Source organism: Atractosteus spatula, chromosome 1 (assembly GCF_055471065.1).
Source record: "Atractosteus spatula isolate fAtrSpa1 chromosome 1, fAtrSpa1.hap1, whole genome shotgun sequence".
In the NCBI taxonomy this organism is placed as follows: Eukaryota; Metazoa; Chordata; class Actinopteri; order Semionotiformes; family Lepisosteidae; genus Atractosteus; species Atractosteus spatula.
Window position 1 is genome coordinate 13,999,036 of NC_142706.1, and position 26,754 is coordinate 14,025,789.

General features: G+C 36.2%; 1 protein-coding gene across 1 annotated transcript; it reads left to right on the forward strand.

Annotated features, from left to right (window-relative positions):
- The first annotated feature begins 505 nt into the window (after window positions 1-505).
- On the forward strand, window positions 506-25,790 carry ppa2 (inorganic pyrophosphatase 2). The gene is made up of 12 exons (XM_088922161.1): window positions 506-726; window positions 5,985-6,049; window positions 10,682-10,726; window positions 11,956-12,009; window positions 14,907-15,026; window positions 16,000-16,086; window positions 19,484-19,610; window positions 19,799-19,926; window positions 20,396-20,481; window positions 22,605-22,674; window positions 24,357-24,396; window positions 25,055-25,790. The coding sequence occupies exons 1-12, from the start codon at window positions 552-554 to the stop codon at window positions 25,081-25,083; spliced, it is 1,026 nt and encodes a 341-aa protein (XP_088778287.1). The 5' UTR covers window positions 506-551; the 3' UTR covers window positions 25,084-25,790.
- The last annotated feature ends 964 nt before the right edge of the window (window positions 25,791-26,754 follow it).

Sequence of the window (26,754 nt, forward strand, 5' to 3'; positions counted from 1 at the left end):
AATACCAGATTTAAGATAGCAAACAACATAGTTTTATGGGTCACAAAATACTGTCAAGGATATGGATATGATAGGATATAATTCTAAAAAATAGCTTTGTAGGATAGGATGTAATTCTTTTAATCAAAATATATAACTTCTGTAGTACTGTTCAGGGTTAAGCTAAACTATTTTGCTTTATCTTCAACTAAGAATATTGTTTAATTTTAATACATATGCTCTGGCATCTCTAAAAAGGTTTAATGAATTAAAAACTGTTGTTATATGCACTCAACGAAGAGTTTATCCACATATTTGAACAACGTGTGACAGCTGACATCTCGTTAAAGTACACTTAGAATAGTTTTTTCGCCTTCAGGTCCGACAAATGTCAGCCATTTTCTCTTGGCAAAAGGTCGATGTCTTCCATGTTGTTCAAAAGGAAGCACGTTTCTGGTTCTGCAGTTAGATGGCAGTATGGGACAGGGAGTTCAAAGAGGAAACTGCTGATCTGAGGAGAGGAAATAGGCACATGATGATAGGCGCTGTGGACAGAAGCAGGAAGCTGAAGAATGCGTGTGTTCCTTAGCCCCTGTTGTAGGCTTTCACCGGTATTGCTGGGCTCAAGGTCTGGTTTCAGAAACGGGTTCGGTTTGCAAGCAGTCACCCCGTACCTAAGAAAAATGTTGCATTATCAAACGGAGGAAAGAGGACGCCCGAATACTCTTGACTACAGGATCTATTTTAGTAAGTTATGTCTCGCCCCGAGAAATCCGAATTGTATGCGGATTTTTCCAAATGCCTTTCACGTGTAACATAACCTCATTCATTTAGCTGCGGATTTGACCTGTTTCCGGATAACACGGCATCGACCGAACTTGACATTTCCGGTCAGGCTACTTTGCATTATATATTAATATTCGGTGATGTGAATATTTAAATATGGAAAGCCCTGTTCTTTTAGCATGCATTTTATTTCTGAAAGAGCACAGACGCAGCAGATTACATTATTGTGAAACTCCGCATTATTATTTCAGCGCCCATTGCCACAGTTATCATTAACGAATGAAACATCTTATTTACATCTGACCTATTCATTTGTAAGATGACTTTTTAAAACATAAAAGGCAAATGGTTTCGCAGCGTTTATTGGCTACAGTTTAGGGTTTGTTTTTAGCGGCATAGAAGTAATGCCTCTTGCTTGGTAGCAGTTTTATGTTGTGACCATCAATCCCGTGGATAATTAAAAATGGATGTGTTTGTAACGAATGGATTTATTATATAAAGGAGTCATCGATATTCTAATAATAACAGCCCAAACGTCGTTCTCCATGTGAATTAGAAGCAATACAAAATGTGTTTGTAGGTAAAGAGATGTTGAGATTCATTTCTATTATTAAAACAGTTTGTAGATAACGTACCTACTGTATAATTTATAAACTGGGTGCTCCAAGTCTCCTTACGGCTGTTGAGATCAGTGGTGTCCAGCCTTGGTCCTAGAGTAACACACTCTCCTGGTCATCATTCCAGCTGTGCTGTGAGGTTCCAGTGCTAATTGGTGACATACTGTAATTGACATGCTTGCTTGTTTAGACGTACAGACCTTTACACGGGTCTTGACTTGCTTGCCATTATTTCTGAGTAAACAACCCTTACGAGTTGGTCAATGAGTGATGAACAGACACTGTATGAGAGAAGCCCGCAATGAGCGTTTCTCCTTCTTCAGAGGTCCAGTTGGATACATTTCTGACGGCACACCTGAATGAGGGCAGTTCTCAAACTCAGAAATTGGTGCAGAGTTGATACCAAGTATACATCACATTTGACCCTTTAAGAGCTGTAAGCAAATGTACCAAGATGCCCTAATAGAAAACCAAAATCAATGAGCCTTTTGTTAAGCAATTTATTTTCTTAGCTCAGAGACAGTTTTTGAACAGGACCAGGGTAGGGAACCAGTGGTTTAGACTTTTGTTTTGTCCCTTCACATGCTCTCCCACCCCTTTTCTTAGGTGTCGGTAATGGTGTCACTATGTGCATATATATGGTTGACAGTGTTGGGCCTGTAAATACATCTTAGTGATCTTCAGACAGTATTGTTATAACTCATTGCTTGCAGTATCCTGCCACACACGCGGCGCTGTGGCTCGTCTTGTACAGAGCTGGTTGGGGGCTGGTGAGGATCTGGGTTCAAATCCTCACACAGACTACACAGCATTTTATAACACACGCACACACACACACACACACACACACACAGTGTACCCTGGCACTCGCAATCTGCCTTGCAAGAAGTACCTGTTGTTTTACTGAATTTATTTCTACAGTATGGATCTATTCCCTCCTAAAGTGTCTGTTTCCATCCTGTACTGTTGGTAGAGAGGGAAAGACAGGAGTTCCACTCAGATTAATTTATTTTTTCCTCTCATGCCTTAAGGAAAGATTTTACAACATCCCAAGTGCACAATGTAGTTGTTACACATTTGTTAGCAATTTTTTTAAAAATCCCCACCGTGGTGAGTCACTTTCATCCTCATCTAGGAGGGGAGGGGTGGGGAGATTCCCTTGGCTGCAACATTTTGGAATAAATCCCCCCCATTTTTCATTTAAGATCTCTGTTTACCCCTCACAGACACACCACTTCTCCCCCAGTCTGACAGCATTACTTTGTGCTGCCAGTTGTTTTTGTGCGTTGTGTGGGTTATAATACTTTGCATTGGCTTTTGTTTCTTGCACGATAAAACGATCATGAAATGCAACATAAATAAAAATGAGATTGTATGTCACACAGTGCTGCATGTTCTGTTAGCACATAAACTGTAAGTCTTTTTCTAGACCTTACGGTTCAGGAAAGTCTGGATGGTCAAGGGTTCACTGATATTCTGATCACATAAATCCTGTCCTTTTTGCAATGATATAGGTTGTTTTATTATAGCTGTTTATTCTGAGAAATCCAACATTTTGTTTATGTGCATTGATTTCTGTTGCCTGATGCGTGATGAAGTGGTGAAATGTCAGGGCTGTACCCAACACTATAATATGATGGATCTCTGTGCTTGGTTTTAAGGGGTAGAATATGGTAGTTTAGGCACAGTATAGTGCCTGTTTCTGTAGATGTCCCTCACTTATCACTTGAACAGCCCGTCATCAACTTACAGGGAAAGATGTAAGTATTTATTTTAACCCCTATTTTACCAGGGAAGTTAAATATTTACTGCTGAGACCTAGCTATGAAAAGCAACATGATAAATCAATTAGGCTTAGAATTTTTAATAAAGCAAACTGTGTTTACACTGAAGAATACCAATATCTGTAGCTTACGAGATGAGGAGGCCCCACAGAGAAAGCAATTTTAAAGCACAATAATCTTAATGGTGATAAGACAGCAATTTTTTTTAAACCGTATTAAATTCTGGATTATGTTCAAGTAGTGTGTAATAATGAGAGCTTTTCTCTTTTTGTTGATCTTTAGAAAACCAAGGGATACGATCATTGATATTTTACAAGCCAAAGATTGAATATGTGGTTATTAAAAAAACATCCGGCCTCAATACCCTACCCAGTCTGCTATTCATTTAGGAAACTATAACATGGTCATTGAGGAAAGAGGCGATTATCATTTGGAGTGACAAGAAAGGCACTCCAAGTACACAGTGCCGATGAGTAAAACTTAAATTTATATTAGCAAAGTAAGGCTCAGTATTTAATGGGTTTCCATTGAACAGAAGCCAAATACCTCTGGAATAAAAAAGCTGCCATGGAAGGCTTTGTTGGCTGACATTTTGAGTTAAAACTTCAGGCAGTGTAATGTAATGTGAAGGATGAATACACTTTGGTGGCATGCAATAAAGATGTTTTTCATATGTCACCAATTAAAGGCATTTGTTCTAAGTGGACAGGTGATAGGCCTGTAAAGCTGTTTGTGTGAGATCTCTGTTCATCCATAAATCACCATCACTGAAAGATGTTAACTGTGGCGCAAAGGTAATACGTCTGGTGGATTACAAGGATAAAAAATGCTGAAGGAGAGTTTTATCGCATCATTATGCTCCCTTTGGCTTGATGTGTGCAATTAGTAGTAATTGACCCTCCTTGTGCACTGAATTTAGTACAGTTGTGGATGAGTAAGTTATATTACCCGAGACAATTGCATTTGTTTCTTCATGTGTAGGAAATATATATATATGTGTGTGTGTGTGTGTGTGTGTGTGTGTGTGCGCGCGCGCGCATTTGAAGATTTTGAAAGGCAGATTTAAATCCAAAACCTGATTTTAGTTTAAATTCTTTCAGAAATAAACTCATGTCAGTCTAGAGTGTTTTTTTTTTTAATATGTTTCAATTTTCAAAATAGTCATGGCAACCAGGAGCAGTACATGATTATGAATGTGTGAACATTTTTTTTCCATTACCATAAGCCAGGAACTGAATAGTGCAAGTACATCAAAGGACCTTTTAATGAATGGTCTCTTGACTGGCTAAAATCAAGTCATACAGCAGGTCTGACTGTTCAATAGCTGGGAAAAAGTCTTTTAACACGTGTCTGACAGAGCTGAGTCAAGCAAGTCCTTTGATTCTTTCTTATAACATGAATTGATGTTGGAAGATTGAAATAATAAAGCTAGAACATTTTTTATATATTTTATTGTGCATATATTAATAATCCCATGTCTACTCGGATACTAATATGTACTGTACACATACTGTAGGGTGTGCTGGTTAGCTTTAGAATTGAAACAACACCTGTGACAGTGTGTGTCCTCAAAAGGAAATTCGTTTTTTTTGTAACATTTTCTGATGAGAGATGTTTGAATAGGAAAACAATGTGATTATTATTGTTTTTAAGTAAAAGTTACCTCCAAGCTGTCTTCTTTAGCATTTTAACTTTCTCTGTGATTAGTGGTCTTAAGAGCACAATGGCTCCTCTTGATCGTCTTGGTGACGTAAAGTCAGGAAAAGAGAGGAACACATTCTCATGGATTAGAGAGAGATAGCTGGAGAGGCTTAACATTGTTTGTAAATCTTGTTCTTATTTAAAGTATAATCCTAGTTCCGTGCTCACTGAAGGGAGAATTTCATGTCTCGTAAGATAATTCTCAGCATCTTTGCAGCCATGAAAAACTGATGTTTGTAACTCATACAACATTCAGGGTTCACAAAGAAAAACTATTAGATATTTTCATTAGCCTATTTTACATATTACTAATAATAGTATGTTAAATCATTCTCGGTGAGAAAAATACAAAATTGATTATTTCTGGAATTTCTGTTTTTCCCCATTTATTTTGCTGCAGTGTACTTACACCTGTTTTGTAGTACTGCAGCAAAGCTCAACTTTATATTGCTGTCTTTAGCTTGAAAGTATGATTACAAGAATGTCCGAAATTCCCAAGAGATGACCATTTCCTAGAAAGCAATGTAACTGTCTTGTAGTTCATTTTCTAACCTTTGTCAACCGCTGAAACAAATGCAACACAGTTTAGCACGCCCACTTCAAACAGGAATGTGAAATTTGGAATGCTTGCTGGCTGTGTGTGTAGTTTCCAAACTTTGAAATTTTTTAAGTTTCTTGATTTTCTCAGTTTCTCAGTGATTTAGTAATGTGCAATATGTGGCTGTCGGATGAGTTTGACAAAACCGAAGTTGTTGACAGGGTTGTGGGGTGTTCTTGCAGTTAATACACATTAGAAAGGGACATACTGTAAGAAGAGCCAATCATTTTCAAGCCATTCCTTTTATACATCAGGAACATAGAATACATGCATAGAATGGTTGAAGCTAAAAGCCAGGAGACTATTTACAATTATCTTACTGCTATTAATTCCAGGACTGGAAAGTGATACAGCTTAGCCCTGGGGTGTGAAACATTCTTAGAAATACTGTGATAGGAAAACAAAAGGAGGTGCTCAGATATATATGCATATAATGCAATTATGCAAAACCGGCTCCTTTTGGCCTCCTGAAAGTATTCTTGATATTATTGTTTTATTTCTTTATTTGTGTTTTTGCAGAATCCTCAGAGGGAAAATATATCTCGCCTTTCCATGATATTCCACTTTTCGTAGGAGATGAGCAGGTAAATGGGAGATTTTTAATGTGCCAATTAGGTATGAATATAGCTTGCTATGCTTCTTCACCTCTTTAAAGAGATAGCATGACGGTATTACCATAGAGAATTACCGCTGATTGTACTGAAAATAAGAAAGGTTACAAATGAGAGAATACCATCCAATCCATTATATTGTTTGATTGCTAGTAGCTAGTAGATCTGTGCATTCTCCTTCAATCATTTTTTGCACTTGTCTGTATTAAATGACACCTGCCAGGTATTAGCTTGAATTATGTCCAAGCCTTTTTCAATATCCTGTCACTTGTACAATTTTTGCTAACCCTGCTATTTTGGTGCATTTTATTAACTCAGATATCGACTATACTACAATCCAGATCATTAATATAAATTAGGTATTGTAGTGGTTCTAATACTGGTCCCTGCGGTACACCACTGATTTCATTAACCCAGTTTGAACGTTTGCCCTTTATCTGTATTCTGTTTAGTATCCATCAAGTTATTTCTTCATCCAAATACACACGTTACATTGAATGTCCACTGCCTACAATTTGAAAAGCAAACTTTTACAAGGAACTTTATCAAAAGCTTTTTGAAAATCCTAATGAAAATTAATGATAATCCGTTTCCATTACCTCTGTTGCATGTTCAAAATAAGCTAATGCCTACATTTTCCTAAATCAGTCTTAGAATCCTGTCTCTATATGGATTGTCCTCTAGTTTAGCTCTAATGATCATTTTCATATCCTTAAATGTAATAAAAGTAAGACCCTTTGGTTTCTTATTACTCATAATGCTAGTTCCCTCTTACTTATCTTCTTTCTGTCTCTGGAAGGCTGTGTAAACATTATTTTTGTGTTTTTCCTTGTCACTGTCCATGAGCCAGATTTCAGCAATTCCATATCACGATTTCCTGCAGATTCAGTAGCTTCCAATTTGCATCTTTGTCTCCTGATACTCCTATTATTTAGGTATGAGTACTTAATGACATGGTCCTTTGACGTTTCATTTCTTCTGGGATTGTCTTTTTGGCTGTATCTCCCTTGCAGATCTTCTTTGGCTTTTTCTTTCTTCCATTCTAGTTTAAACATGCTGGAATTTCTTTATTGATCCTTGCCCCAAGCTGTCTGCTATCCATATTCCTTAGATGTAACCCATCACTGCAGTACACATGGCTTTTTCCATAAAAATTATAGGGGTGGTGCTTTGGGGATTCAATATGCACAGTTCCTCTTGCACTATTTTAGCCTTCCTGTATCAGTGCAAATGGAGTATACTGTAAAATTATTAGGAGCAGGTGAGTTATGTATATCCTCTATAGAGTTTCCTCAGTTGTTTGATTTGTTTTCATACATTTCCTCAGGGGTATGGCCAAGATATTCCCTTAAGGATAATCTATGTAAGACATTGGTATCCGTGTAAGTGACTAAGTGCTTTGCAAGATGTGGAGAATTTTACTGTTACATACTGCTGCTAGCTATTGTGCACTTGAAAAATGAGATGCTGTCCGTATGTCATCTGTCATGGCGTCAGGCCAGATGATATTGTCTTTGTGCTGGTTTCCTGATGGATGAAGAAGTTGACTTCCTTTGCAGGGGTCGTGCGAGACTGCACTGCAGCTGAGACTGGCGATTCACTGCCTTTGCTCGTGCAAGGTGTAATGGTTGTTCCATCACAGCTCTTTATATCCTGGTTTTGCTGACCTGAACTTACTCCAGCAAACAATATCAGGTCCATTATTTCAGATTTAATTATCAACCTAATCCTCTGTGATTGTGTTGACGTTGATACCTTGGCTTCATTCAAGGGATGGCTGGATGACAACCTTGGTTCACTTGGCTAATAACCAAATGAGTTCGTGAGGATGTATGGCATTCTTACATTTTCTGTGCTTTCTTGTGTTTGACTACCATATTAATATTTTGTTATTAAATGTAAAGGCTTGTAAAGAGGCTCAGCTGAAACGTCAAAAACTTAATAACGAGTGGTTTCCATTTTCAGGTTTCTTTTACTTCAGTTACTGAACAGACGTTCCATTCTGGATCTTTTTTACATCTCAGGATTTATAAACTAAATGTTCATAAGATAAATAAAATCCAAATGCCAGATAATTTCCTTTTTTTGTTATCCCTTTCAAACATAATGAATACTACACTCCTGGTGGAATAATAAAGCATTATTAGACTCATCTGAAAGGTCATGCGGCTTTCCATGCATGATTTTGGTCTCATTTACAGTAGTTGCAGTTTAATTTTTTAAGGATTAGCCCAAACATTTATATTATATACATATGTCGCAGGGTTTTGATTTCATTTGGTGTACAACAGTTACTCTGCTCAGACTGAATCACTTATAGGTAAATCAGCCTTACCTTTGTATGTTTGTGGTATGTTTTTTTTTTAGGAAAGGCTCAATGTTCAGTGTAAAAGGAAAAAGGTCACTTTAACAGAGTCATCAGAATCCAGTAGTGGTATGGTGTTTGCATTAGGCATACAGATCATCTAATGGTTCATTTGCTGAGCTTAAAGACGCGAGATCTTGCACTGCAGAAAAAAAATATGGGATTCATTTTAGATGTTAGGAATGGTGTTTTATCTCTGGAAACCTAGTTAAAAACAGGTATTTTCTGGTAGTCTTTTTTTTCTTTTGTTGTTGATGCCGACACTGTAAACCAAGAAAACAGCACAGGATTGATTGTTAAATGTATTGTACTGGCATAGAATACTTCAAAGTGCCTGCAAGCTGTTCTTTAACTAGTAATTTTCATGCAGCAGTCCACACACCAAGTATGAATATATAAGCCACAGATTTCTGCATTGATTTCTGAGCCTCCAACCATGAAGACAGAAAGCCTTTTGAAAAGCATAATTCAATCCGACAAGGAAAAAAATGTTAATTGAATAGTGTGAAAGGTTAAGTGTTTTTGCAGAGGTCTTGTCAATACTAATGTGTCCTACATAGATTTCCAACTGTTCCTTTCCAGAATGCAGCAAATTGTATTCCGGAAAAGGAGCAGCTCCTATTAACATGCTTTGCAGAGAGGAATTAATTTGAACTGAAAACAGATACAAGAAGCTAATATGGAACTAACGATGAGAAGATCCTGGAGAGTGGACTGAACTTGCTTTGTCATGTACCTGATAAATTAGTAGTCATTAACTGTAGATAATGTGTTAATTAAGGAAGCCAGAGGTGTGATGCAATCATTTGCTACTATATAGGCCTGTATGTGTATGTTATGCAATGTAAAAATCTGCCTGAGGGGAAAAAAAGCTCTAAAAAGCTTTACGTATCCTACATTGACAGTTTTTGCTAAAATAACACATTTTGAACTGTATTTCTGAAGAAATTTCTCTGTGGATTTTATGACCAACGGAAACTTTGAGCATTGGATGAACTTTGCAACTGAATTTACTGTTTTCTAAAATTAAAACTTGAAAGAACATACGTATTTTCAGAGTTTGAAAGAGGTTAGATAGAAGTTTTTAAAAACCTAGAAACGCTTCAAATGCTTTTACAGTCACACTGGTGTCAGCCATTGCAACAAATGAATCAGTCAGCATTTACATCCTTAGCACAAAGCCCTGTGTCTCCATAACCTGGTGGATGATCCAAATCCCATTTTCTGAGATTTCCTGAGTCTCTTTACATCAGCAGCCTATGAACTGAAGAGCAGAGGTCACTTTGGCCAGTTGAACCTTACCTCAGTCCCTCAAGAGCTCAGGTGGAGATCGTTTACTGTATGAAGACCCAGAATATTTGCTTTTGTCTTAGTGGGGTGTGACACTCTATGGTGTTGTGTCCCTCACTCTCAGCAGCATTGTTTGAAATCTATACTGAAGACATTACATGGAAGAAGGTTTGAAATAAAGTCTTTGATGTTGACTTTGTGTGACCATGTTCTTCTTGTTTTTTTACATTTTCTAAGTGTGGTCAGTTTTTTTTTTTAAGAACTCAAGACAAGTATTCAGTAGTGTGCTCTCTTTATTTGTTCTGGGTCTCAATACTGTAGGACTCCTGGCAAGCTTAACGTATCTAAACACACATTAAGGAATCATGAAGGGTGAAACCCCCAGTAAACAGTACTAAGGTGCTGTAACTCCCATTTTAAAAATGCCACCATAAAGCTCATGCAATCCATGCTACTGTTATTTTTGAATAATGATAACCTTTATTTTGTACAGTGCCTTTCATGGTATATGATTTCTAGGCACTGAATAACAAAACAAATGAGATTTGTGTACAGGTTAAAAAAAAAAGGAAATGAAACAAGTAAATTCTGAAATATAAAAACAATGTTAAGGACAGGATTTAAGACTCATGACAGACTTGATGGGCTCGAAGGTTATTCCGTAGTCCTGGAGCAAAAGAACAGTCCCATTGTTCAGTGTCTTGTGCTGTGGAAAGAATGGCATTAAGGCATGACACATTCACCTCATGTAAAGATGTTGGGTGCTGTGTTGTATTTGGAGTCAGGAGCAATACATTACTGAACATATCAGGCCTTGGCTGTATCGGCACTTTTTACTATTTTACTCCAACTTTATGACTATCAAATGACTAAAATATGTTGATAACACTTGATATGTGAAATATTTTTGTTAACTAAGTAATATGCATATACATTTTTTTCCCCCACAGGAAAATGATGTCCCTTCCAAGAGGGTTAAGAAAAATGAAAATGAGGTATTTCTGGTTTGTCAGCCTGTTTCCTGAGATGAACATACCCTGCTTTTCCAGACTTTTCACATTTCTGTGGCGAAGACAGAAGAATGTAAACATTCAGATCAGAAGTAGTTATTATGCTAAAGATTTATAAAGTCATTGACAAAAGATGGATCATAAATATAGTACTTGCATGTTTGGCAGAAACATTTTTTGCACAACTTTGTGTTTTACTATGGGGTTATTCCTGTGAAGAATAACATTTCTCAGGCTCACAGTCTCTACTAATAGCTGTTGTATTTTTTTGCTAGTCTGTCAAGGTGCTTTTACACCGTTTCTTGACACCTGATTGTGGGACTTGATTATGGATTACTGATGCAAAACCTGATTTTTCTGATTTTGCAATAAACTACTTGCAGTTCTTTAGTGAGGGATATGATAGTAGGGCTTTCTTTTGTTTTGCCTGATAACAGATTTCAGAAAGTGCTGTGCTTTTTTTGAAATCACAGCATTAATCACGGTTTTATTTTGAAGCAAGTGCAAAGTGGAGCTCACCTTCAGATAGAAATGGTTACTTTGAACAAATGAAAACTTGTCAGGACATCTCCGGTTAAACGTGGTGAAAATAATGATAAGCCTGACCCATTTCAGACTGAATTTCACTCACACTCACAAAAATGAAGTGTGAGATAAAGGAGAATTGGAGATTAGTAATGTAATTTTAAAATGTGCTTGACTGAATAATTCAAAATGGATTCAGGATCAAGTTTGACATTAAAATGTAGTGACCACATACAGTACATACAAAGAACATATAAACATATACATTCTTGTTGATTTTTTTTACCATTGAGGAAAGTAAACATCAGGATTTTCTGTGTCGGTGTATAAGCAAGACTAGATGAAGGCACTATTCAGAGTAATTTGTTGACATAAGCCTGTATTCTAAGAATAATCTGTGTTAGCTCAATACTTTACTTTAAACTTGGGGTTTAAATGTATTTTGAATGAAGTGTTTACATCACACTAAATATTCTGACTAATTACAGAAGATTACCCTGCTCATAAACATTCTTAAGAGAGTATCTTAAGAAATTTGAAATATTCATATTAATGAAAAACCCAAAAGATAAAAAAGACAGAGAAACCATTTTGAAATAGAACTGTAATTTAAATGTGAACTTGTCTTTAAAATGTAAAACTGAAAATGACCTGTTTAAACAAATAAAACATTGATTCTTGTTTTCTAGACCTTGTTTAATATGGTCGTGGAGGTGCCACGCTGGACAAATGCCAAAATGGAGGCAAGTACTTGTTTATTTTTTCATACATGTTTCTGCTATTAGGCAACATATTTAAATATATGTGGACTATAAAAGCATTAACATTCTGAATCATGTGCTGTGTTTTTTGAAAGCTGATACAATAGAATCTCTCATATCTTCTTTCCAAGTGGATGTACACAGTAGCTGTTAGTGTAGTGTACTGCAGGGAACATTAGGAACATTGAGTGAAGTCCTTACTGGATTTCAGCACCATTAATACATGTGAAGTCAAGGTTTTTCTCAATACATGACCAAACTTTACTTTTATATTGTGATATGCAGCGTATGGGGTAGAATAAATATATATGAACACCTCTAGGAGTGCTTATGCTGTATATTCCTGTATTTACTTATTAGCTAAGTAAGTAACTTTAAGTTCATCTCAATCCTACAAAATAGGTTAAAGGCTTAACTATGGTTTTAGATTGGTGACTGTCGCCCCACAGTTTGGCACCCAAACATACTAAACATACTGTTTAATGACCAAACAGACTAGCAAATGCAAAGCTTTTACAGTGCTTTTTAAACCAAAAACGCTACAGCCATTCCACAGCGCTGAATAGCTTAAATGCAGTGGAATTCACTGAGAAATGATCTGTAGTTGGTGCTGCACATTTGAAAAATTGTAAAGGTAGCTTGCCACTAAAGACATTTGTGGTGGCATTATGAGATCTAATAATTTATTTTGTGGTTTGAGTATTCAGATCATATATCTCAGTTTACGTGGGACTAAAACCCATCTTTCATGAATCATCACATTTCAATTTTGCGATAATTGCGACCTTCAGTAAAATGTTTTGGCAACATCAGAGTTTGTTACTAATATTAATGATGATACTTATCAAGGTACAAAACATATTCTATCAAACCACGTAGAAAGAGAGCATTATTTCCAAGGGGCAATTTGTTTTAGAGCAGCAGACAATATAAAGAAAACCCCCAAACAAACAATACATATGTACATACCCAAAAGTAAAGAATGTAGTGGTGTGTTTTGAACAAAAAATGTACAGTGAAGTTGTGGTGGTGTTATACAGGAAATTCCTGTTTGGAATTTCTCCTGTGTACTTGACCAACTCAGTCACAAATCAGGATGCTGTGACGTTACAGATTCAATAAATCTGAGTGTTTGGACTGGCTCTTAATTCTAAGCAGTTTCACGAATTTATGTGTGATTACCAAGTACTTCCAGCAACAAACAAGGGAAAAGGTGTCATTTTGAAATAAATAACATTTCTTAAACTGTATTGGAGTTCTGTACAATGCTGACAAAAGCAGCACGTCATCTTCAGGCAAGTGCTTTGTCACTAGTCATGGTTATTGCACTTAATTACGCATAATAAAACATTTGATAATCTGAGATTTCAGAAAATTACAGAGATAATTATGTTCAGCGTTTGAGAACCTATTACTTGTAGTGTCTTTAGTTCTATTCATGGTCTATTCGTGGTTTACATTGAAGTACTTCAAGCTGAAGCTATCAGTTATCTTTAAATTTATAAGAGTAGTGGCTACAATGTTAATTTGCAATCTGTGTGTATTCTGTGAATTTAGCACTAAATTGACCACTTAAGGAACAAAATTTTATATTATCCAATATTGTGTGCATGGTTTTGAGCAGTGGTTCTCAATTCTGGGCCTGGTGACCCAAACACCTGTTGTTTTTTGTTCCAGCCACACCCTCAGATATACAATCAAATCCTTCATTGACTTAATAATTATAGATAATAAGATTAATTTGAACAGGTTGTTCCCAGCTCTTAAACATGTTGGCGCATTAACCGTGTATTTTGTAAGTGAAATAAATTCCCAAACTTTGTGACTTGAAACAAAATGCAAATATTCAATTGAAAACCAACTGGTGTATGTGTCAACAGGACCAGTGTTGGAAACTGCTCGTTTAGAAAAAACAAAAAAAAATACTAATCCCTCCCTTTTACTGCCACCTGTTGGAAGGATACCACATTACTGATAAAAGGCACGATCTATACATTTTGACAACCTCCGTTTTAGATGATAGTTTGAAGGAAGATAGGAAATCATTGATTCATATGCTGTAACAGTATTAAAGAGCAATTTTGCAGTCCACTGAAGCAAACACATGCTTTTAGCAGTTTACTTCAGCCCTTTCTTTTATTTTCAATATAGTCAAAAAGACAAATCTTGAATGTCCTTCTATCTTTTTCCCACCATTTTCTGTGGGAAAACAAAAAAAACATTTTTTTTTGTTTTCCATAAAATGCAACATTGTCATATAATTTCAGATTAGGTCTTGAAAAATGTGAGGGTGGAAAGTTGGAACCAAAAATGTCCTAAAAATAACTCTATGCACTCAATTTTTAATGTTTCTGCAGCCTCTGCAGTCGAAGTTTAATGATATTTGAACACTCTAGGCACACTGTAGGTTGTAAACTAGAGAACTCCCAACATCAAAGTCACTGCAAAGGTTGTTCTAGTTTTGAGATAAGCCAGTTATGAAAAATGAATGAATAAAATCACTAATGAACAAAATTATCAGTGCCTGAGCGTTGTGTTTGATCATTTGCCTTCCAAATCCATTGCCCCACTTGGAACTCCAGATTTTGGATCTGTTTTTATTCGTGCTTAAAAACATTCTCCAGAACTTAAAGCTCTGTATTCACTTGTCTAATTTATGCCGCCATTTAAGAAGGGAGTTTTTTGAGTAAGTGCTTTGGAGTTCTTAAGAGTATTTTTTACTAAATTAAACAAAACGATTCCTTTTTCGTGCCACATAGTTCTTTCTGGAATGATGGGTGTGACAAATTGCTGTTACCTGAAATTCACAACAGGGGGTCTATCTGGGTGGATATACAGTATGTCTCATGGCATAAATGATTGTTTTGTCTTTTCTGTAGATTGCAACAAAAGACCCGCTGAACCCAATTAAACAGGACGTAAAGAAAGGAAAACTTCGATTTGTTGCTAATATATTTCCCCATAAAGGATATATTTGGAATTATGGTGCCCTTCCCCAGGTAAGACCTGAACTTCACCTTGTGTGAAAAACAGCCCTCTCTGAACTAAAACCATACATTTTCAAAATTATGTTAATAAGCTCATTAAGTCCTGTATTTCATATAACATGCACACAGTACATAACATGAAAATTGGATAGATTGGCATTTGGGAAGATTGGACATTGAAGGTTTTATATTATGTACAGTAAGATGCTATGCATTACAGTTTCTAAATGTATTTGTTTATAAAAAAATTTCTTCTGTTTCTTGAAAATGGGTATTAGACTCCTTGCAATCCCTGAAAGGGCTTAGTTTTTGTTCCACTTGAGTATTCAGTTACAAAGTTGGTCTCATTATTTAATTATAACTGGATAACAACAATACTCCTAAGCAGGCTGTTGTTGTGTTGTGTTGTGTTATGTTTTACAGGTAGCTGTACCTTTAATTATGTAAACATTTTTATTTTCTTCATCAATCGAAAATTAGAACACAACAAACCCTGACTACAATGGAGATCCACATCCAAAATTAAGTGAACATTTTGTAAAATCAACTGCAAAAGACCTTATGAAAAATCTCATGTTAGGGATAAAATACTTATGTTCAATGTTCAATTATTGAGCGAACCAAGGACAGTTTGACACCAATGTTTTAAAACATCCTAATGTACAGAAATTTACATCTTAAAATTCTTTTCACTGTTTAAATGAATATAACTTATGCTTACCAGATTGAAAGCAAACATAATATAAAACAAATTTCTTACAATGGTTTTAAGTTAAAAGTACAGTATTTTATTAATTTAGGAAAAGACAGATTCTAGGCTGCCTTGAACCTTTGCAAGTGCAGTGCTCCTAAAGTTTATATAAATCTGGATCCAAATGTAAAATACTTATGTTAAATGTACTCTACAGTTGTCTTAATTCTTGCATGATTGTTGGTTATAGTGCAGGTGTTCAGTTTGATTGAATAACACTTTTTTTTTTAACAGACGTGGGAAGACCCAAGTCACACGGACAAAGACACAAAGTGCTGTGGTGACAACGACCCAATCGATGTCTGTGACATTGGTTCAAAGGTATGTTTTGAGTTTAACACTCAGGACAAATTTAGATCTTTTTTGGTACGAAGAAAAGGTCTTCAAGGGGACATTTGGGGCTTTCTGTGTTTAAGTGGTGACGTGGAAATGTCACTTCTCCAGTCATCTCGGAAGATGTATCAGTCTCAATGTGGGCTCACTGTGTGAAAAGATGCAACTGCCCTGACAGCACATCACATTGCGGACTCTACAGTTGTTTTAATTCTGGCCTGATTCTTTGTTATTGTGCAGATGTTCAGTTTGATTGAGTAACAATTTAAATTTCCCGTATTCTCTATATGCAGTGCAGTAGATAAACTTTTTTTCCAACAGTATCTGACTGTGGATTTTTAGAAAATGGGCAGCCTGCTGCATGCCTCTAACTAAGCAAAGGTGTAAAAAAATCTTCACAGATGGAACCTAGTGAAAGTATTCAGCTTTTAGGGTAGAGTAAAGGTCATTTTGTGTAGGTCTGCACCAACTTTTTTGTCCACTCTTTTTGGCAGATTTGCTGAAGCACACTCCAGTTGTTTGGGGATTTCTTCTGCAAATCGTTCCACAGATTATTTGTAGGATTCAAGTCAAGACTTTGAATGAGCCTCTCAAGCACATTCATTCTCTCATCCTTAAGCCACTCCAGTGTTGCTGTGACACTGTGCTTTGAGTGATTGTCGTGCAGAAACATGAACATTTGCCCCAGTTATGTCTTTGTATAAAGTTATGTATAGCAGATTAAGACAGTTTTCTGTTAAGACTGTATTGCCTCTATCAATTTACCTGCCAGCACAATAGCCAGCATATCACCCTGCAACTCACAACTGGCAACCTACTGAAGCTAAGCAGGTGTGAGCCTGGTCAGTACCTGGATGGGAGACCTCCTGGGAAAAACTAAGATTGCTGCTGGAAGAGGTGTTAGTGAGGCCAGCAGGGGGCGCTCACTCTGCGGTCTGAGTAGCTCCCAATTCCCCCAGTATAGGGACGGGGTCACTATACTGTAAACAGGCGCTGTCCTTCGGATGAGACGTAAAACCGAGGTCCTGACTCTCTGTGGTCATTAACAATCCCAGGGCGTTTCTCAAAAAGAGTAGGGGTGTAACCCTGACGTCCTGGCCAAATTTCCCATTGGCCCTTACCAATCATGGCCTCCTAATAATCCCCGTCTATGAATTGGCTACATTACTCTGCTCTCCACTGATAGCTGGTGTGTGGTGAGCATTCTGGAGCACTATGGCTGCCGTCGCATCATCCAGGTGGGGCTGTAATTTTGTGGTGGTGGAGGGGAGTCCCCATTACCTGTAATGCGCTTTGAGTGGAGTGTCCAGAAAAGCGCTATATAATTATTATTACCTCAATCTTGAGTTCTTGGTGATGAGAGCAGCCAACTAACATAATACGGCCACCCCCATGCTTGACAGTAAAGATGGTGATGCAGTGTGTTGAGTTTGCTCCAGGCATAATGGTTTGCTTTTATACAAGAAAGGTATGGCCAATCTGAACATAAAACCTTTTGCAACATGTTTGCAGTTTCGCTTAAATGATTTGTTGCCAACTCTGTGCAGGTTTTTGCCATATAGATGAGTTTTGTGGAGTGCATGTGATACTGTCGACTTGGGACATATTCGCCCATCTCAGCCATTGAACTCTGTAGTTATTTCAGAATTGTCGCTGGTCTCATGTTGGCATCCCTAACCTGTTTCCATGGCTTCTACGTTTGGAGGGGTGGCATAATCTAGGCAGTGTCAGGGTAGTAAAGTGCACCTTCCTGTTCTTGATGATTGGGTAGTGTGCCCTCACAGGGATATTCAGAGGCTCTGATGTTTATGTACCCTACTCCTGATCTGTGCTTAGATACTGCTTAGTATATACTTGACTTGCATTGAAAGATCCTTTGTCTTAATGGCTGAATTTGTATATGAAATTCAGTACTTGTCCAATGAACCTCAAAGAGAGAGGTGTTTTTTTGTGTCTGAAATCATGAGGACCACTAATCTTGCATATAGACAAGTGATCATGTAGCTAATTGTGTGTATGTAAATTAATTTTGGTTTGCCACAGCAAAGGGTTGGAATACTTACGCAATCTTTTTTAAAAAAATTTCTTTCATATCATTACTTTCATATTACAGTATCTGTTTACTATTTATTTTATAAAATAGATTTTACCTATTGAAATAAGTCTTTTTCTTGCTTTGAATATGTAGAGTAAGTTGTGTATATGATGAATATTAATTTCTGTGCAAGAGTCTGAGTACTTTTGCATGGCACTCTGCCTACCTTTTGTAGAGACTAGACCATTTGTGTACTTGGGAATCCCAACCAACCAACTTTTCACAGGCTGGTGTACAAACCGATTAGGAAACAATAGTGACCATACATAAGTGATTGTGAATGCATGACACAACCTTTTGGTCCAACTGAAATTCATATAAATTATTTTCTGATGTATTATGTAATCTCTTCTCTGTACAGCACTGTTTTTGCTCTTACTGTCTACTTTAATGTAGTACAGTACTACTTTTTTAACATTAAGGGGTTTGTGTGCCTTTCCATTCATCCAGGCTGATAACATAAAAGTTGATATTTGCAACTTTCAAAATGAGGAGAAAAGAAAAAGAAAGGAGCTGAAAGAAAATTCAAAGTCAGAAAGTTTAATACAGCAGAGCCAACTTGCACTTCAGATTTACAGATGTAGGTCACAAATATAAAGCTATGTCCTAATGTGTTTTTTTATTGAAGAACTTTTTCAGTGATGATATGAAACCATCATCATTAGAAAAGCACATAGCGATAAAGCATGCAATCTAAAAAATACTTTGAAATACCACTTTAAATGCCAGAGGAGATGTTCACACTGTAACATGAGTTTAGGCAAAGTAAAAGTGGTGTGAAAAGCCTTATAATGGTAATTCTCTAAATTGCAAAATTTCATAAGTGCATAAGATCTGCAAATCTCTGATTTTGTCTCCTGCAGGGGACAGTTGTAAAGCAAAGCTTTATAGTGAGCACGCACATAAAGCTAAAAAGATACCACTTTCACAACATCTTTTTTCAAAGACTTTCTGAAATGGTACATAATATGGAGCCATACAGATGCTTTCCGGAATGATCACAGACAAGCAAAATAATGCTCAGGTGTTAGTAATTTGTTCAGTATATTTTCGGGATAAAGTAAATCATTACATTTTCTAATGTTATTATAGTATAATGCTATATTTTGCTTTAGATGTTAATGTGATGAATATTGAAAAAGGCAAACATGAGGTAAATGGGAAGATAGGTGGACACCATCTTGAATAACAATATTGCATCATCATAAGAATGTTATTCATAATTTTAATTTGTGTAGTGTTGCCCTGGTGTCTTTTGATCTTGAAGTTAACTTGTCATACTATGCGCAGGTATGCTCACCAGGAGAGGTGATTCAGGTGAAGATATTGGGCATTCTAGCTATGATTGATGAAGGTGAGACAGATTGGAAGATAATTGCTATAAATGCTGAGGACCCAGATGCTCCAGCCTTAAACAGTAAGCATTTGGTACAAAAATGACTAATGTTTTGGAATTATTGTAAAAAAGCTTATAATGGGCCAAGAGAAAGCCATAGCTTTTAAAAAATAATAAATCCCTATGTCCTTCTACAAATTACACCTCTATTTTATTGTATGTATTTTTGTTGTTCCTTTCTATGATGCACAACTTTTTGTTTTGGAAAGGCATTGAAGATGTCCGTAAACAGAGACCTGGTCATTTGGAAGCAACAGTAGACTGGTTCAGAAGGTACAAGGTGCCAGATGGGAAGCCAGAAAATCAGTTTGCTTTTAATGGACAGTTCAAAAACAAGGTACGCTTATCAGGCTCATTTAAAAGATTGAAGTTTTTTCTTTCCGGGGTTTCTTCTTTCATACTGCATTAGTCCTGTTAATCTCAAAATCATTTACTACAGTAGGTCTTATTTATTTACATTAAGATGATGTGGTGCAGGCTGGTTAGTGATTGTTTTGCTTTACATTAAGTTTAGTTAGTGGAATCCCATTGTAACCACAATGGAATGTTTTGCACTCAAAAAGCAGTTAGTACATTTGTCCATTTCGAAGTTTAAGCCTGCGAAAATAATCTAGAAATATGTGTGGCATTATTTGTCGATGTTTTTTCCGAAAAGGGGTCAAATATTTTTTAGTGCAAGTCGGTGCTCAGTCAACAAGCTAGAGTTACATCTCACTGGGTGCAATACTGAAAATATTAACCTATTAACCTTTAGAGGAAATCAGGACAGTGCCTTGCTGCTGAATGTAGTCTCTTTGTTCTGGCAGGACTTTGCAATAGAGATAATTAAGTCCACTCACAAGCACTGGAGGGCACTGGTGCAGAAACAGGCTAATGGAGGAGCGATAAATTGGTGAGTCAGTGGGAAATCTTCCACAAGGGTGCTCTTAAGATCTATGGACTGAAGAAACACACAGTTCGTGTAATGTTGCATGGGTCTCTTGGGCTCCTATTATTGTTTTATTCTTCCCTGCTGTTGTGTGTTGTACTTATCTTGAACAGTATTTCACTTTTTACCCCATGAAAATAAAAGGGACAACTGCAGAGCTATATATCAGACTTAAATCTAAAATTCTCTGTAATGTCTCAGTTAAAAATTTGAAAACAAAACTGAACTATGCTTGGAACCGCTAACATTATCTGAATAAAGCTGTTCAGCAATGATGCTTCCTGCCTGTAGAAGCAGATAGATTTAGAGAAGCATCATTGTTTTATCACTGATTATTCAATAAATTGTACAGCCTGTTTGGGAACACTTAAAAGTTTTCATTTCTCTTAGGTCATTGCAGTCATTTCTTTGTGTGCAAGTGTGAGGGCCCGTTTTTTATGGATTTTTGTGAAGATTCTCATTTATAACACATTGAATTATGATTTATATCTGAAGATAACTATCTTTTATAAGCTTCTCTGGTTTAGTTTTCCTTTTCCCCTGTTTGAATAAGTACATTTTATTTTGTTTTGCAGACAAATTCTCATACAGAAAGTTAAATTCCTGGGAAGGTCTTGCCAGAAATAATCAAATGTAGCATTAATATCACACAATCATGCTGTTCTCCCAGTATTTGCTTTGCTTTTTGCTAGTTGTAGTAAGAATTTCTGCTTGTTGTTCTATGTTGTCATCAAGAAGTTCACTCTAGCTGGTTTTAGTAAATAGTAGAGAGCAGTCTCCATCATCATCAACACTATTGAGTAATAGCTCAATAGTTTTAGACACACAGACGAAGAGTCTTAAAGAGTAAGACAATTCAGTCTGCGGGATTGTTAGACACATTTGTTCTTCTCTCTGAGCAGTCTAGACTTCACTCAAAGTGGCTGAACCAATATGCATAACAATAGTTTTCAGTCATACAGGGTACAGCAGTGCCCCTCTCTAACAAAAATGTTCCCAAGATGCTGGTCTTGGAAGTCCAAATACTTTTCATTTTATATCAAACTCAGTACCCTTGTAACATAAAACATTCTTCGATATATTACATACTGTAAATTTCTCAAAAACATGCGATAAAATTGTATTTATTATTAGTCTAATAGAGTTTTATATTCTAAATACTAAAGAAAATTAGTACAAAATATATATATATATATTTTTGAAAGCTCTTGATTTGTGTATTTTAGATTCTACAGTCTAATGTCATTTAATGTATTGTGATATCGTGAGGGCAGAGCCCTCAAGGTGCGGTATGTCCCAGAAGCGTCTGATTTCCACTGCCCAATATGGCAACGAAAGCTGCTGACGATTACTGCTCCAGTCTAGATAAATAGATCACCAACCTGACAGATCAGGGTGATTGTGTATGTGGCCGGTGGATCAGCCGGAGCTGGCAGGGAGGTTGACCGGAGAGAGAGAGACAGAGCCTTCGATAGAAGGCTTAGAGAGTTATGTAAAGTGCAGACTGAGTGTGAAGCTGGTACAAGGGATGTCCAGCTCTGTGAAGACACCGCTTGTGAGACACTGTGAGGCTGTATCTGTGAGTTCTTTGAAGACTCTGCTTCTGGAACACGGTGCATATGGAGCTTGCAAGACAGTGTGGGAATGTGTATGCGAGACACTAGATGCGGGGTGAGATGGCACTCATAGATAAGGCTAAGAGTGAGTGACCACCAAAATTATTGAAGGATATCTCTGCTGGCATGTACTGTAGTCTAGCTGCCTGACAACAGTAGTTAGTCATGAATTCGAAGATAAGCCTAGGTTTTCCTTTTGTTTATTATTTTGTTTCATGGTGATTGTTGTACTCAGGTGTAAATAAAGAGCACAATTTGAACCTTCCAGCTCATGTTGGAGTGTGCCTGTTGGGTGGGGACCCTCCTAAAATGATCACCTTGTTGTGATCTGCCCCAAGTGGCATTACAACATTTAGGAAATAATTGATTAAGTTGTATAAAAATGTTGCAAAATATGAAATAGTTTAATGTCTATGGAATTTCAAAGACCGTTTTCCTTCACATATTAATTTCTTAATTTTCTTTTTCCAGTAAAAATGTGTTGGTGTGTGACAGCCCTTTTAAATGCAGCGGAGATGAAGCTAGCAAAATAGTTCATTCGGTGAGAAGATTTTTTTTTCTGAAACAAAGTAAAACTATCCAGATGCTGTTTGTAATGTCTTTAATTTTTTAAAATATCAAACCAGACAAGGATGTCTGAGGTGATTGCTAACATCTGGCTTTCTATAACCACATCACCTTTTGGAAAATTTGAGAGATGGGCTTTTTTTCCAACGGATTGAGAAATTATGTGATGAACACAGAAACTGAAATTTATATGGTTGAAATTGTTAATGATTGCTTCCCAGTTTATAAAGGTACCTACTACTGAAGATTCTCTTATTAACCTAGTCTTTACAAACAATCAAGATATAATAAATAGCACATACCCACTTGAAAATCACATGAATAATATGACAACCTTTGATCAACCATTTTACATTTCTAAAGCTTAAGGTTTAAAATTAGGATTTCTGTTTTGGTAAAGCAGACCATGAAGGAATGAAGCGGTACTTACAAGTAGTGAACTGGGAACAGAAGTTCGAAAGCAAAGTGCAAAGAACAATTTTAGATTAATTTAGCTCACCAGGTTAAATCAGTTTACATAAGCAAGCAAACAAGATAAACTAGTGGACCCCTTTTGTTTGGAGCCTCTCTTATATTCTAATGTTTTTATGTCTTGTGAGCAAGTATTCTTACTTTGCTGACATGAAAGAAAATGATGTCCATATGAAATTGATTGCACACGAATGAAGCATTCCAAGTATCTTGGTAATCCATTTTCTGAGTTGTAGAATGTATTTGGTCAAATGGGTATGTTCTTTTTTTAGTAATCACCAAATGCCCTGTGTTCCAATCCTGCCACACAGAAAATAAAGGGTTTTGCACAAATAAATTACAGTTTCTGTTATATTTAATATGTTCTGTTTATTAACTTATGTACTCATAGAACTATTCAAAATAGCTGTACATGTCTACACCTCTACCTTGAAACTGCACGAACACCTAACACTGCTCAGATGCATTATCTGCAAATTAACATTGCTAAAATATAACAATCTGTTTTTTGCACAGGGTTGCTGTTTCTTACAAAATAATAATAACATTAAAACAAACGTACAAAATAATTTAGCCCCCCGTTAGCACTATTCAATAAGATTATTATGCAGTTATTGATTACATTACCAAATACATATTTGAGTTTAAAGCCTGAAAGGTAAGTGTAAACAACATTTAAATGTGGCAAGACTAAACAGAGAGCTCTGACACGATACAACTTTGTAACACAGAAGCAAATATACAGTGCAAGAAAAAGTGTGAGCAACCCCCTCAGATAAGGTGTAGTATTGCAACACAGTAAATAGCAGCTACTCAAAAGAACTAAGAGTGTGACAAAAACAGCCTCTGATATGGTCTTTTATGTTGAGAGTAATGCAGAGCTGGTGGTAAGAGTTTACAGGTTGCAAGGTAGAGAGTTAAGATGCAATCTAAATAATCCTGTCACCTGGTTTATGGGGTACTTTTCCACTGTGTTAAATCAGTGGCTCACTGACTTCCTACATAGCAGTTTATATTCGAGTAGGAGATGTGTGACTTAATCACAAATTACATCCAATACTTATCTGTATGATGTTATTTTTGGCCTCTCTTGTACCGAAGGTTCTAAGCACATGCGCAAATAGTTCTGTTCTAATATTTTTCAAGTCTTTTTTATTTTTGACCTTTTAATTTTCTATCTTTTAGGCCCCAGAATTTGGAAAAGCAGAACCACTGCCTCCTGAAGGTAGGTGTCATTTTCCTTTTTGTTTAGTTTTACTGTTTGGGTATACAATCTATAGTTGTATGAACTGCTTTATCATTGTGTGCCGGTTACTCATTCTTAAACATGACGCTGTGAAAATACACCAGAAAGGTGATGGAAATTCAGTGGTATGGGTTTGTTAAGAGCTATAATTTCGATATTGCAACATCTTCTGCACTGGCTAAAAGGAAGTCAGATGAATAATATAGATGATATTCCAACAGAAATCCTTGTATTTGGTAAAAAAAAAATATTAAAGTGCTTGAAAACTGTGTAAAAAAAGTGGGATTTGCAAATGATTTATTTTCAAAATGTGATCCTAATCAGCATTAAGATGCAAGTTGCTGGTTTTGCTGGTTATTGAGTGCAAATTGTTGATTCTCCATTTGCACACTGTAGGTACGCTAGCTATTCATTTAATCTAATGCATTTTGTATGCGTATAATGAGTTTTCAAGTTAATTCAAATAATTCTTTAAGAGTTCTGAGCTTTAAAAGAAATAATTTTATGGATGGCAATTATAAGTTGTTTTTATATTTGTGGACAGATCAGCCTGATAAAAATTGTTGTGATATATTGTTAAAAGGCATCAGTCTCTGTGCTGTTGTGAAACCTAATTAAAAATTGTTTTCTGTTTCAGTGAACAAATGGCATTTTCTCGCAAAATGACTCACGAACCCAAATGTTCGAGCCTTTTCCAATACCTGTTGATTGAAGCCAAAGAGTTCTGTGAAAAACACAAGTATGAGCATCTAATGCACAAAAGACTGCCATGTTTAACAGAATAAAGACCTGGAACTGAGTGTTTGAAACATATTGAAATTTCTTTCGTGGTTTTTGTAGTATTCTATAAACATCTTTGCACACTATTTTGTTCCTCTGCAAGTTGAAGTTCATAATAAAATCACTCTTAGTTTAGGAAATGGTGTAATCTCAAGTCAACAAATCACTTACATTTAAGTATATTTTTTAATGTATAGAGAATGAATGGTTCTATTCAGTGTAAGAAGTGTTTTTATCACTGAAATAAATACTTTTAAGCACTTGATCAATAAATGAAAAAAGAAAAGGCTAGGATTTCCTTAGTGTTATATGTTTTAAGACATGCTCTTGAAACCTAGTGAATTATTAGTAAATGTAATATTCAGGACATATTGGGTTATGTTAAATTGTAAAACAGCGTTAAAATGCAGTGAAATTTTGTTTGCAAGTCACAAAAAGCTGACTTCTTCTGTCTTTTACAGAAAAAAATTCAATGATTTCATTTAAAAAAAAAAGAACATTGCTACAGAATAGTGTATTTTATAATCTACAGTCGCAATTTCAGTGTTCGTGATTATTATTCTGGTAAATAAAGGGATATGATGATGGACAAACTAGCCTGTTTGTGTACTGTTTGTATAAAAGCTAACTTTGGAACAACTTCATTTGCAATTTGTTGTTAATTTTTTCCTTTGTTTTTTTCCTATTAATGCGTGATGCTATCAACTGCCGTTAGAAAAGATTAGCTGTGATGACACAGTAATGGGTTCCACTCTGTTCTCTTCGTCGCTGGATAGCCGATTACAGTGCAGAATGAGATGGCATTCAGAACCTGACGATTCTGACTCAATAAAAAACCACCTAGGCAGGAAAATAGTGATTGTTTTTTCCACAGCTGTGGGACCATTTATCATCAAATGTGGGCTTAATTAAAGAACATTACTGAAGCATAAGATTTGTCATTTAATACAGGAATTACAGGAATCCAGTGTAATTAAAAAACGTGGGATGTTTTCTTTAAAGTTCAGTGTCTTTCTGTCATGGTGGTTTCTTTGTTCTTGGAAGAAACTGAGACGGAAGTGATATAAAATCCCCCCAAAAGATTGGTAAGGAATTCTTTAAATGAATGTCACTGTGGTCCTACCTCTTGACATTGGACCCGATGCTGAAGACTCAGTATAATGCTTAGTTTCCTAATAACAGGCCTGTTGTGTGAGAAATTGTTTTTTATGATGTGCAATATTTGGTTGCTTGTCAGTCATATACTTACAGATATCGTGCAAGTTACCAATTTAATTGTCAATACATAAACAGAAATTCTCACAGTAATTAGAAAATAAAATTAACTGCACCACTGATAATTACCATATAAATTATAGCATAATATAAAACATAACCAAATCCTACAGATGTATGTACAGTTCTGTAAGAGCTCAGTCAGTCCGGACTAGAGAGCATTTCTTACCTTCACTGAAAGTGGGGTAAAAAACTATTTTGGATCATAGAAGTTGCATTATGTACAAATGTTTAAACAACGTAGTACTGTATATACAGTTTTGTATGCATACATTTTAATAG

Excerpts from the sequence above, each read along its gene's own strand:
- ppa2 (XM_088922161.1), top strand. The coding sequence starts at position 552 with ATGCGTGTGTTCCTTAGCCCCTGTTGTAGGCTTTCACCGGTATTGCTG. Across the intron at positions 6,050-10,681 it reads TTTTCGTAGGAGATGAGCAG|GAAAATGATGTCCCTTCCAA; the intron begins GTAAATGGGAGA and ends TTTCCCCCACAG. Across the intron at positions 24,397-25,054 it reads AGAACCACTGCCTCCTGAAG|TGAACAAATGGCATTTTCTC; the intron begins GTAGGTGTCATT and ends TTTCTGTTTCAG.